We start from the raw sequence: 12,083 nt of genomic DNA, 5'->3' as shown, positions 1-12,083 counted from the left end.
TCTTTAGGAGTTGGGGCTGGGAGATGGGTCCAGGTCTTACAGAAGTGAAAGTCTGGCCTCAGTGTTCTTTGGCAATCTCCATCCTGATCCCAAGGCTATCTTGGGTCCTTAGGGAAGTGAAATGTTTTATCTCCCTCACAGAAGTAAGATCCTGATAAGGGAGAATGGGAATTTCCTGTTCCATTGGAGAGATTGATTTTGGGATCCAGACAGAGCCAGAGGTCATGTTCTGGGGTAAAAGTCCCCAATGGATTTATCAGACCTTTCCAAGGGTGGGCAGGTACAATCCCTGGCTTAGCCCACTGCTAGTACCCACTTCTGTAGCCAGCTCTAACAATTCTGCACACAGGCTGAAAACTGGCATTGAGAGTGGGAAGTAAGACATGAGGTACTCCTCCTGCAGTTACAGGCCTCCAAGCTAGCTGTCAGGAAACGGAGACTCTCCCGAGCACTGGCGGGGCAGGGCTGCTGCACAAACTAGTGCTTTGAAAGGCTTCAGCCACCTTCCAAGGTACCTAAATATATAATTTAAAAAGCAGTCTTAAGGAAAGATATCTCTCCTCTCTCTGATACCGCAGTCCCCAAGCCCCACCTAAGCTCACAGAAATTCTGGAGCTTGCAGCATTTTGCAACGGGAGCGGTACAACCCAGAATCCGGTTTCTCAACCTGTAGAGGCCGCATCCGCATCTCCCAAGAGCGCAATGCCAGGAAACAACGGCAAGCCCCAGCCTGCTGGGAATTAACGGGTCTGACGGTGCCTGGAGAAAAGATCCATGTCCCAGTGCCCCTCCCCAGACAGGCACTTGCCTCCCAGAGGCGCGCGACCCGCCTCCAATCCCGGGCGCTGGAATCCAGCCAAATAGCTGTGTTCCAGTCACCTCCCTCCCAGAACCCCAAGGATGCAGTTTGAGATCCCCAAGGCCACGGAGAGGGGGACACTGCCTAGGGCGGAGGCGGAGAAAGGAGATAAACAGGAAAACACGCGGTGGGGTAGGAGCCGCTGATGGGTGCCGGAGGGCACGGAGCACTGAAAGTGAAAGTATGAGGGTCTCTCCTGGGTCTCTGGTGCGGCCCGGAGCGCGGCAGGCTCAGGCCGGACACCTGGCGCCCCCATCTCGTCCCCCAATCCCGGCAGTGCCCCGCATCCTCGAAGCCTTTCCTTGGCCTACCCTTCCCCGTTCTCTCCCCAACCCTGCACCCAACACAAACCCCCTCCTCACTCACCTTCCCAGGCACATTGCCCGCCCCAAACACCCTCAGGACTGGGCGTCTCAGACCCACCTCCCTCGCTGCCCCTCACCTGAAACCACCAGCGCCTCGTTGGGCCCCACGGTGTGGCAATTGCCCATGGCGCCGGCGGGACGGAGCGCCCTCGGGGACCGCAGAGATCTGGATAGCAGCTGGCAGCCCGCACCCAGCGCCCTCCCGCACCGCGGCCGCCCGCCGCGCCCAGCCTATCCCACCACCCCCAGCGGCGGCTCACCCGCGCCCCTCTGCGGCCGCCAGCCCCGCCGGAAGTGTGGCTGCGGAGGGCGGGGCCGGCATGTCGTGAGAGGCAGCAACCAGCGGGAGCATCGGCAGTCAACATACTTTATTATACGCAGGTCGGGTTTGCGGGGCCCAGCCCTAAAGCACCCCGGGAAGGTGTCCCTCGACTCCCATGGGGCGCCCCGATAACAACTTCCCTTCCTTGCTTCACCTCCCAGCACCCAACTTAAGAGCAGTCAGCCCTGGAACCAGACCGCCTGTGTTCAAATCTCAGCCTCTACTCTTACTGTGAGAGCTTGGAGAAGTCTCTTACCTCTGCTGCCTAACCCCGTCTCTGTAAAACGGGGATAATTTAACTACCTAGCTACATGGTTGCAAAGGGCCCAGTTTAGTAATTCTAAATGCTAGCGGTACATCAAATTTCAAATTCCCAAGCCCTCATCCAGAGGTGATCAGCATCACTAAGGGTGGGGCCTGGAAATACGAAATTCAAATTCCTGAGAAGCAGTGTCTGGCACATTACACACACACACCCTTCTCAATCTGGGCTGTCATTCTCAGGAAGAAATAATCACTCATTATTTCCTTCCATCAGAAAAAGCTGTCCAGGACATACCTTGAAACCCCAGAAAGTAACCATGGAGGTAGGTAAAAACTGCGAACTCCTCAATGGCCAGGCCAAGGCCTGGCACACAGGTAAAGTTTTCAAGGGCTACCAAGTGCCACAGAAAGCACCCGGGCCTGGGAGTTCAGAGACTTAGGGCTCAGGTTCAGCTTTAACCAGAATTCGGTGTGTGACCTTAGACAAGTCTGGTGAGCTTTGAGGGCTGGGGTAGGGTTCAGAAACTGTGGACTCCTCAGGGTGGGAGCTGCTCAGAGAAGATGGGGTCCCTGGGTCCTTTGGCTGGGGGTCTTCATCAGATCTGGCATCCTCCCCTGGTCCAAGCCCTGCCAGGCTTTTGCTGGCCTCCCACAGCCGGTGAGCTGCCCGGTCATCTCTGGCGGCTGGAGGCACCTCCTCCACATGGCAGTTGGCAAAGTATCTCCCACTGAGGGGCTCAATGCCTTCCTGTAGAGCACAGTACAGGGGGGTCTGGGCACCCCCTCCTGGAGCCCGCAGCACCAGCCAAGCCAGTGGGCGCAAAAGTGGGCGCAGCCATCCGGGAATGTGGCGCAGGAATAGCTCCGAGTTCACAGGCCCTGTGGACAGGAGAAAGGATGGAGTGGGGAGGACAGTGGGTGAAGACCCAGGGTAGGAGCAGAGAAAACAGGGCTAGAAGGGAGTGGGGAACAGAGTCCAGTTCCAGGGCCACCAAGGTAGTGTTTACCAGGCATTCAGGGGCCCCACAAAGTGTCCTTACTCATTGCCAACAGCAAGCCTCCTCTTCTCTATCCAAACACCTTGTATATCCCCATCTCCCAGATTTTGCTCATGCTATGTCTTCCATGTGGAACAATTCTCTCTCCATCTTTTCTTTTAGCTCAGGTTCTGTTCCTTCGTTTAATCAGCAAACATTTATTAACATCTATGGTAGACCATCCACTGTTTTGGACATTAGAGATGTGGAATGTAATAAAAGCCTTGTAAAGATTAGTTGTGCTTATTATTGTCACCATTATAATTACTCATGAGCCCCAGGCAATGACTATCTAAAATGCAGTATGGTAATAGGGGTAGGGCAGATCTTGTTATCCTGTAATCTGTTCCCTGAAGGCAGGGATGGGTCTTATTCATTAGTTAACTCATTCAGACTAAAAGCCAAGATACTTAGAGTGGACCTCCAGACCCTAGATGACCCAGCCCATCTCCATACCTCATTTCATGCCACTGCCCCTTCTCTCTGTTCTAGACACACCAGGCTCCCTGGTCTTTCTCAAGCATACCAAGCACTTGCTATTTGCTATGTTCTTTACACTCTTCTCCCCAGAAAGCCACATAAGTCACTCTCTTATCTTCTTCAGACTTCTATTCAAATGTCACCTTTTATGATGTCTTCTTTGACTGCCATAGATAAAACAGCACCCCGTCTTTCTCCATAGCACTTTATCACTACCTGCCATTGTATATATTTATTTATTAGGGGTATCCTCCTCCCTTAAACTAGAATGTAAACTCTTTCAGAATAGGGTTTTTGTTTTGTTCACTACTATATTCCTAGCACTGAGATTAATGCCCGGTACACAGTAGGTATTCAGTAAATGTTTCTTGAATGAATAATCATAGCTATCATTATCATCATATTATAGTCAATTTAGGCATATAAATGGCTCGTTGGGGTGAGAACCTGGGTCTTATTCATGGCCATACCCTACCCAGTAGTCAGCATCTATGCTTGTGGTGTGAGAAGAACCCAGACAAGGAGAGCCTGGTGCCAAGATCAGTAAGGAAAAGGTTTCTTCTTGGACCATGCTTCTTCCCTGCTCTGAGATTCTATGGTTCATCGAGAGATTGGGAGCATAGGATGGGGCAAGGATGGGGTAGGAGGAATCAAAGCAAAGCAGAGCAGCCAAAGAGACAGACCTCACCTGGGTGGGCTGCAAAGCAGGTGACGCCAGTGCCCTCAAGCTGAGTGGCAAGCTCCCGGGCAAACAAAACATTGGCCAGCTTACTGTCAGCATACGCCCGCAGCTCCTGCCGCCAGCCTACCACTGGATGGTCCAGGCGTGTGAAGTCAAGGCGCCCTCGCTGGTGGGCAGCTGAGGATACCACCACCACTCGGCTAGGGGCGCATGTCTTCAGCCGAGGCAGCAGCAGATGTGTCAGCAGGAAGGGGCCGATGTGGTTCACTCGCAGCAGCAGGTTAAAGGGCTCACGGGTCCGGCCACATGAACTTATTCCTGGGGCAGAGGCTAGGCATGAACAATTGCTCTGGAGGGATCCCCATAGGCCTCAGAGTCCTCATCTGTGAGATGGGGGTGGGGGCATCCTTCTCACATGTCTACGGGCCTCTAACAAGGCCTTGCTGGGGGGAACCACTGCCCCCAGCCCACCTGCCACCCCCACTACAGGGCCTGCTGCACCCTCACCGGCATTGTGGATGAGGATGTCCAGCCGGGGCTCAGAGCTCAGGAAGGCAGTGGCAAAGGCCCGTACGGAGGCCAGACTGGCCAAGTCCAAAGCCATGAAGATGATCTCATTGTTCCCACTCTCCTGTGGAGCGGTAAGGGCTGGGCTTGTTACCAAGTACCTTTCTCCTCTTCCCTGTTCCTAGGCACCAAATTCTGAGTCTGCTTCCTAATATTACCATCACCTGCCCCTATGCATTAGAATGATGTGGATAAGTGTGTGAACTCTATATAGAAATATTGACTTTGTCTCTTACTATAGTGTGACCTTGGGCAAGATACTTAATCTTTCTGATTGGAAGAATAATAGTACCTTTCTCATAGAGTTGTTGTGAGGATTAAATGTGTTAATATATGTAAAATACTTAGAACAGTACCTGGCACACAGCACTGTGAAGATATTTGCTATTATTATTATCATCATCCCCTCTGCCTTACCCTAAAATCTACAGCACATTTCTCATTGGTCTTTCACTCACCCTTGCCCTCTCCAGTCCAGGCACCACACAGCCACTCAAAGTTTCTTGGTTCCAAAAGGCTATTCTGACAGTCCAGAGCCTGCTGAGGACCCTTCATTGGATCTCCACTGCCTACCCTATAAAATCTGAGCTCCTTGATGAGGTCTTTAAGGGCTTCCAGCTTCCTTCATTTTGCTTCTTTTCCCCATATGCTGTGCTCCAGCCTCATTAAACCTCCCCCCCCACCCCCCACTCCCCGTTTTCTAAATCAGACCAGCTTTCTTGCCTCAGGGCCTTTTCATATGCTGTTTCCTCTCTTGTTCCCTTACATACTGTCTTTCATTACTGTAACTTCTAATAATCCTTAAATGTCTTAGAACAGCAATTACTTCCTTCAGGAAGTCCATTACCCAGTTTGGATCTGGCGCCCCTTTCCTGTATGACTACACCACTGTGCACCCCCTCTTCTGCACTTAAGGAACCGAACCGCACTCTCAGAGTCTGGATCTCCTGGAGCCAGTCTGCTCACCCCTCTGTGTCTCGGTGTGTCTGTCCTCTGTTCACTGTCCCACCCCGCCCCGCCTTCCCTCACCTGGCGTAGGTCGAAAGCAGCCGCCTCACCGCGTTCCCGACTCCGACAAGCCAGCACTACGCGCGCTCCCCGGCGGGCCAGCTCAAGCGCAGTCATCTTCCCGATGCCGCTGTTGGCGCCTGCGGAGGGCGGCCGGGAGCCTAGCTAAGCCTCATTTCCACCCCCACCAAGCCTAGCTGAGCCTCCCTCCGACCCGCCTGCTCTCACCTGTGACCACCGCCGTGCGGCCCCGTAGGCTGGCGATCCCGCCGCACGGCGGGGCCTTCACCAGATTGTAGTAGACAAGCACGTAGGCGCCCAGCAGCAACCCCGCGCCCAGCAGCAGCGCCTCCATGACCGCCGGGTCCGTGGGCTCCCGCCCAGGCCCCGCGCCGCCCAGGATCGCCGCCAGGCGGCTGCCGATCCTCCCCGCAGTGGTCTGGAAGTGCGCTCGGCGCGCCTCAATCTCCCGAAGGCGGAGGGAGGCAGGCAGGGAAGGGTGTGTGTGCGTGCGTGTGCACGTGGACCCTGCGAGCGCCCCATAGGCATGCGTCTGCGTCCTCTGGGTTTGTGCTTGTGAGAACACCTTCTAGGTGCGTGTATGCATTTGGGCCTTAAGAGCGCCCTCTAGGTGTGTGCCTGCACGAACTCATTCTAGATGCCTGTGTGTGTGGCATCCGCACCCTAGGCCTGTACATGCATCCATCTGCCATGTGAGTATGTGAATGAGAGTTTGGTGTGTAACGTGCCAGTGAGACCTGGGATCATCCTTCAGGTGGTGTTTGTGCCTCTGGATCCTCCATGTGTGCCTGTGTGAGCAACTTTTACATGTTTGTATTCATGTCATTTCTCGGTGTGTGTATGCATCTGGTCTCTACCAATGTGTGTGCTTGAATGAACATTGTATGTAACTGCCCTTTGTGTGATGCCCTATAGCTGAGGACTTGCAGGAGCGCTAACAGGGTGTGTACGAGCCCTCTATGTATATGTAGCAGAGTCCTTCCCTTCTGGAGAAATGTATGTACATGAGGGCTTTTGTGTCAGAGTAAACTCGGCCCTGGATGCCTTGTCTCCTCCGTAAGTCCTATCATTCCTATCCTCAAATCCTGCTTTCGGCTTCTAGAATTCTTCCCCGTTCTTCCAATAGAGGCCAAGAGAGGTGATGCGGTGTGTTCATCAGTTAAGGGCTGTCAGGATTTACTTATTAGTTGTCTGTATCTCCTTGCCTCTGCCCCCCACCTCCTCCATTTCTGAAGGGAAGGAGGAAGAAATGAGTGTAACATTTAGCTGACCTCCAAGAGGAAATTTATCTCTGTAACGTTTCTCACAGGTGGAAGAAATGGGTAAAGAAGCTCCTTCAATCAACAGAAGTGACAATGGTGAGATGGGTGAGGATGGCTAGGGAGGCATGGGTAAGGGTATTCTTGGCCAGGTGACTTGCCTGAGAAATCCAGTACAATTTAGTATCCATTGTTTGGCACTTACGGTGCACCCAGCAGTGTGGTTAGCCTTGGAAATTTGGAGCTGAACAACACGCATGTTTCTGCCCTTAGGGAGTTCAAGAGGCCCATCAGGTCAGGGACAGAACTAGATGGGTAGGTGAAAGCCTGGGTTAGACCTCAGATTCTAGGGGAAGTTTTCTATTAAGTTGCACTGTGGATTCAGGGTTCAATTGTGGATGCTGTGGGATGAGGTGGGGATGGAATGCTAAATGGATGTCCCCTCCATCCCCAGGGCAAAATTCTGACAGGCCAATAGGTATACCACCTACTTGAACACTGCTGGGATAGACACACAAGTGCTCTCTAGCTGAGTAGTCAGAGACTGTCCACAGAAAAAAACTTCCTGGATGTTTCTCATGTAAGGGTTGTGAGGAGGAAAGGATGGAATTTGGTTTAGTAAGAGAGTTCTCAAGGCCTTAGGATTAAGGTAATGCACTAGACTCATCTTTTGAGGAACTGCAGTTGTAGAGAAGTGGTGATTGCAAGTCACATAACTTAGGGTATAGCTGGGTCTAGAGATGGGATTTCTCATTTTTCTTCATGATATACCCCAAAGATGAATCAACAAATTACTCCACACTAGATTCTAAGATCTAAGAGAAAGGGGCCAAATGCCCTAGACCAAAACTCAAGACCTAGCAAGGACCAGGCATAGAATAGGGTCAATAAGTGAATTGCTCTATGCCCAGCTAAGGCTAACTTAGGACAAAACCAGGTGTTATGACTTCTCTCAGAAAAGATGAATAAAATATTTTTTCAGAATAGCAAACAACTGGAACCAAAGGCAACCCCAACTCTTAGGTAGGTTAAAGCTTCTAGACCAGAATGCAGAGGTATCAGGCCAGCTTGTTTTAATGTCTAGGTTTTAGAACATTTGACATGATCAGATTCTGCAAGATTCCAAGGGACCTGCATACTTGGAATCTTGCAGAATCTGATCATGTCAAATAATCAAGCCTTCGAAACTCCCTCAAGTCACCCACAAAGCCATAGAATGGTCCTCCTTAGCAGATGCAGTCCTACTGTTCCATTCCCCACCACTCACCTTAAGCTCACTTTTCACCACCACCACCCCTCTCCCAACTTCCCTTAGGGGAATGATACTTATTCAATGAGACTGGAAGACCAGGATCTTGGAGAGGGTCTCCTCCAAGGGTGATGACAGGTAGGACAGACAGGCAGAAAACATAATTTGAAGTATTTTTGTTTTTTTATATACAGAATACAGGAAAGTTTCTGTAAAGTCTAAAACATTACAATTACTATGTACATTGGTACTAGTTGTGGGGGTGGGAGAAGAGGGAGCCGGGGTGGGAGGAAGAGAAGTGGCAAGAGAACAAAAAAAGAAGACAAAACAGGTTTACGACAAAAACGTCTTTGCTACAATAGACAATTTGAAGAAAACGCTCTACCACATGTAGTACTGTACACAGTTTTTAAAAACATTGAAAAAATGTCATCACTAGATGTATTTACACAAAAGCCAAATACACTTTTCCTTATTTGAAATAAAATAGATGGACAGCCAGAAAAAGAATTCATTTCTCATTTGTCCATAATACACAGTAGCTACCTGTAGTGCAACCGCTGCAGAAAGGGAAAATAACTTGGAGGTTGGGAATCATGGAAGGAAGGTGGGTAGCGATCTTTATATTAAATAAAACAATGATATTGTATAGATTTTGCTGTATGAAAACTGTATTTTTTCTTTTAATATAAAACTATTGTCACTGCCACAAAATAGAACAAGTTTCTGATTATTTTACAACGGCGGGCGAGGGGGAGAGAGCAGGAGGTGGGTAGGGAATGGTTTTGTATTGGAGGAAGTGTCCAGACCATTGGCCTTCCCCCTCCCTGCCCACGCTGTTCCTCAGCTCGGGTCTGCCGCTTTCCCATGAAATGTTGAGTACAAATATATGTGCAAATGCCCCCTAGAACTTGAGAAAAGAAAAAGGATTAAAAAAAAAAAAAAAAACAGTCAAAAGGTTTTCTTCATTTCATGCAAAGATTGTAGTTGAAGGGTTTCTGGTGGAGTATAGAAAAAACCCGGGCTTGGTTTGTATACATTTTTGCATTGCAGGAGTCTTGGGTTGGATGGACACGCCAGTGACGGGGTAGCCGCCAGTCCTAGGGAACGGAGTTGGAGCGCAGTACAGGACCCTGGTGGGGCTTGAGAGAGAGCTTCTCGGCCAAGACCCCATCCTGCAGCAGGCTGGCATCGCCTTTGGGCTGTTTGGTCGCAAACTCAGTGATGCTGAAGACAAACTGCAAGCACCCCAGCTTGATGTAGCTGCCATGGTGCAGTAAGGCTGTGCCTTCCCAGCCGGCCCCACTGCCCCCAATCAAGCTTGAGCTGCTGGCTTTGCAGTTGCAGGGTCTCCGCTGTGGCCCCTGGGCCTGGGAGCTCATCACGGCTGCCTCCTCACTTGGCTCTTCATCCTGTTTCTGGTGCCGGCGGCGCCCTGGGAAAAAAGGGGGTGGTCACTGGAAAGGAACAATGAGCAGCCCATCCATCTGGGCTATTTGCTAGAGTTGGACCCCCATTTTAACTGCTGCATGACTGGGGTGGCGCATGCTCAGAAAGGACTAGTGGAGTCTGAAGTCCCCAAATAGGTGTGTACACATAAGTGGGTGCATAGCACTTGTTTATCCATGGCCTTCGTTGGGTCCATGAACAACAACTGGGCCAAGGGGACCGAGAAGGCATGAGACAGCACACCACTGGCAGCAAGCCAGAACCACTCTGACCAGGGCCTTAAAGAATGTGTCCAAAAATGCCAGGCTTTGTGGCCACAGGCCTCTGCTCCAACTTACTGATGACACTCTGCACTTTGGCAACAATACTGCTTGGGGGGGTTGGCGGGGTCTTCTCAGAGAAGTCACATGAATACAGCACATTGTCCACCGTTGTCCCATGCTCACTGTAGTTTAACAGCTCATAATGTTTGGTATTCTGAGGAGGAGGAGGGAAGATAAGATGTGTGGTCTGCTGCGTGGGGCCTGGGGCTAAGGGGAGAGGGGACAATGGAGAAGACTGTGCTGCTCTACCTGGGGAGCTCTTTCTTCCCCAGTCATGCCTCTTTCCCTATCCCTTTCCACTGGGGGTCAAGACTCACCTCCTCAGGGAAGCCTTCCTTCCTAGAGCCCCCACCCCTGCTCTCCCACCGCTCCTTTACTCTGCCTTCTCAGCACTGGCTCCTGTTGAAATCACTGGCACATGAGAAGATGGAACTCAGGACCGCACCCAGAGAGCTTAGCTTCTTTCTATGCTGGTCCCCTTCCCTGCTTTAGAGTGGGCTTGCCCTGCTGAGCCCGTGATCCACCTCAAGGAAATGGTAGCCCTGTTCTTAGGGAGCAGGGAATCATGGTAGAATGCCCTTTTCACCCCAACACACTATTCCCAGGATGACAGGGAGAGAAGAAAAGCAGAGGACCTGTTATCTCCTTCCCCTCATCCTGGAGCCGCTGAACAAAAACCCAGTGCCTGGGAGAAGCCTCAGATTGGGAGAGCTCCTTCTCACCCCATCCTTACTCCTTACCTCATCATAGAATATGCAGGCATGTTTCCCGGACACGTAGTTACAGTGACCATAGTTTGTAAGGCACACGTCCATGTCAGCTCCTTCAAGAAGTGGCAGGAGTAGAGGAAAAGGCAAGCAGAGAACAGATTGTAAGGTGTGTGTGTGGGGGACGTGAGGGGGCAGGGTATTAGCTTCTGGGCAGACATTAGGAGAGATCTCCAGGGGCAGGTAGGCTCAGGGCCCTCTCCTTGTATTTTTCTTTCTTTTCTTTTTTAACAGTAGAAAAGTTTTATTAGAAGGAAAAGTACACTTCCAGAAGTGGAAGCAGGCCCGAGCAAGAGAAGCTTGGCTCAAAAGGCCTCCTTGTATTTTTCAAGTAAAGCTGATGTCTTTCTCAATCTCCCGCTAAAGAACAGCTGTCCTGCCAGCTGATCCTTTAAAACATGTGGCTGCTGCCCGGAGAGGAATAGTAAGTTACTGAAGAGAACGGGATATTTCCATGAGAGCACAACATGGGGTGCAAGATCTATAAATCATATCATCTGAAAGAAAGTGAAATGTCTAGGCTAAGGGCTAATCTGTCCTCCTGTACAAGATAAAGGGCTAACTAAAGGTCAGGTATGTGTGAGTCCCATCACTTTTTCAAAGGCCTCCAGAGACAAAGCATTTGCTCTCTCCTTGGGTATTTCCTACAGTGTTTAAAATGCTTTACTGAGCAGCAGTCAGAGTTGACTTTCGCCCTTCCTGATGCCACACTGGGCACAAAGCAAAAGGGAAGACAAGCAGCTGACAGTCTCCTTTCTTAGTCCCTCTGGTTGGGACATCTGCTGGGTTAAACCAAGCAGCCTTGGAGAGGGCTTCCTTCACCCCTTTCTAGCCTCTGAAGGTAAGGATTTCAGTCTTTAGGGTTGAACAGACTCAGTACCTCTCCCAGCTGGCTCACCTGTCCCAATGTAGAGGGTTCGATAACACATGTTCACAGCTCCTCCCAACCCTAAGAGAGGGTAGAACACAGCTCGGGCCTGTACTTCCTTTCTTTGCACTACAAGACAAACAAGGAAAGGATAATTCAGAAACTCAGAACCCAGACCTGTGGCTCATGGTCTGAAGAAAATAATCCCACTGGATGAAGAAGTCTTTTCCAACTCACATCTGACACTGGGCTTCAGGGTGAGGCTCTCTCTTCCCACCCACAGCATTTCCAACACGGGGAGGGACCAGCTTAGATGACAGTCATAGAATTCAAGGATGACAGTGCCTTAAGCTTCTGGGCTGCTTGTTTGTTAGGGATATACCAGATGATACTATAGGGAGGCCATACAAAAAAGAAGGCACAGACCAGTTTCTTAAACTTTAAGGTGCACATGAATTGCCTAGAAATCTTGTTAAAATGCAGACTCTGATCCTGTAGGTCTGTGGGGCCCGAGCTCTGCATTTCTAACAAGTTCTCTGATGCTGATGCTACTGGTCTGGGAA

At 50.7% G+C, this 12,083-nt stretch overlaps 3 protein-coding genes across 7 annotated transcripts in view; all 3 read right to left on the bottom strand.

The window, feature by feature from the left end:
• FLOT2 (flotillin 2) overlaps positions 1-1,474 on the bottom strand; it is a 15,434-nt gene extending 13,960 nt beyond the window's left edge. For both annotated transcript variants that reach the window (XM_011359941.2, XM_011359940.1), the window contains exon 1: positions 1,302-1,474. In XM_011359941.2, the coding sequence (XP_011358243.1) occupies positions 1,302-1,350 (49 nt within the window). In that variant the 5' untranslated portion in view covers positions 1,351-1,474. The remainder of the gene's footprint in view (positions 1-1,301) is intronic.
• A 101-nt stretch (positions 1,475-1,575) lies between these two features.
• On the bottom strand, positions 1,576-6,157 carry DHRS13 (dehydrogenase/reductase 13). Of its 2 annotated transcripts, none has more exons than XM_011359938.2 (5): positions 5,813-6,157; positions 5,606-5,724; positions 4,517-4,640; positions 4,016-4,327; positions 1,576-2,689 (listed from the first exon to the last, which is right to left on the bottom strand). In XM_011359938.2, exons 1-5 carry the CDS (start codon positions 5,937-5,939, stop codon positions 2,247-2,249), a joined length of 1,125 nt encoding a protein of 374 aa, XP_011358240.1. In that variant the 5' UTR covers positions 5,940-6,157; the 3' UTR covers positions 1,576-2,246. The 2 variants fall into 2 exon arrangements, with proteins under 2 accessions (XP_011358240.1, XP_011358241.1); XM_011359939.2 differs by having other exon boundaries at positions 4,100-4,327.
• Positions 6,158-8,274: 2,117 nt separating this feature from the next.
• PHF12 (PHD finger protein 12) overlaps positions 8,275-12,083 on the bottom strand; it is a 38,055-nt gene continuing 34,246 nt past the window's right edge. For 2 of the 3 annotated variants that reach the window (XM_011359937.2, XM_011359936.2), the window contains 4 exons: positions 11,551-11,649; positions 10,626-10,708; positions 9,901-10,039; positions 8,275-9,548 (listed from right to left, as the gene is read on the bottom strand). In XM_011359937.2, coding sequence (XP_011358239.1) covers positions 9,214-9,548; positions 9,901-10,039; positions 10,626-10,708; positions 11,551-11,649 — 656 coding nt within the window. In that variant the 3' untranslated portion in view covers positions 8,275-9,213. Of the gene's footprint in view, positions 9,549-9,900; positions 10,093-10,625; positions 10,709-11,550; positions 11,650-12,083 lie in introns of all 3 variants that reach the window. The other variant, XR_895865.2, reaches the window with a different exon arrangement.

Source organism: Pteropus vampyrus, unplaced genomic scaffold (assembly GCF_000151845.1).
Source record: "Pteropus vampyrus isolate Shadow unplaced genomic scaffold, Pvam_2.0 Scaffold50, whole genome shotgun sequence".
Classification (NCBI taxonomy): Eukaryota; Metazoa; Chordata; class Mammalia; order Chiroptera; family Pteropodidae; genus Pteropus; species Pteropus vampyrus.
Note: the sequence above shows the minus strand (reverse complement) of the source record. Positions and strands in the feature narration are given on the sequence as shown.

Excerpts from the sequence above, each read along its gene's own strand:
- DHRS13 (XM_011359938.2), bottom strand. The coding sequence starts at position 5,939 with ATGGAGGCGCTGCTGCTGGGCGCGGGGTTGCTGCTGGGCGCCTACGTG. Across the intron at positions 4,641-5,605 it reads CTGCTTTCGACCTACGCCAG|GAGAGTGGGAACAATGAGAT; the intron begins GTGAGGGAAGGC and ends ACCGCTCCACAG. Across the intron at positions 2,690-4,015 it reads CTGCTTTGCAGCCCACCCAG|GGCCTGTGAACTCGGAGCTA; the intron begins GTGAGGTCTGTC and ends TCCTGTCCACAG.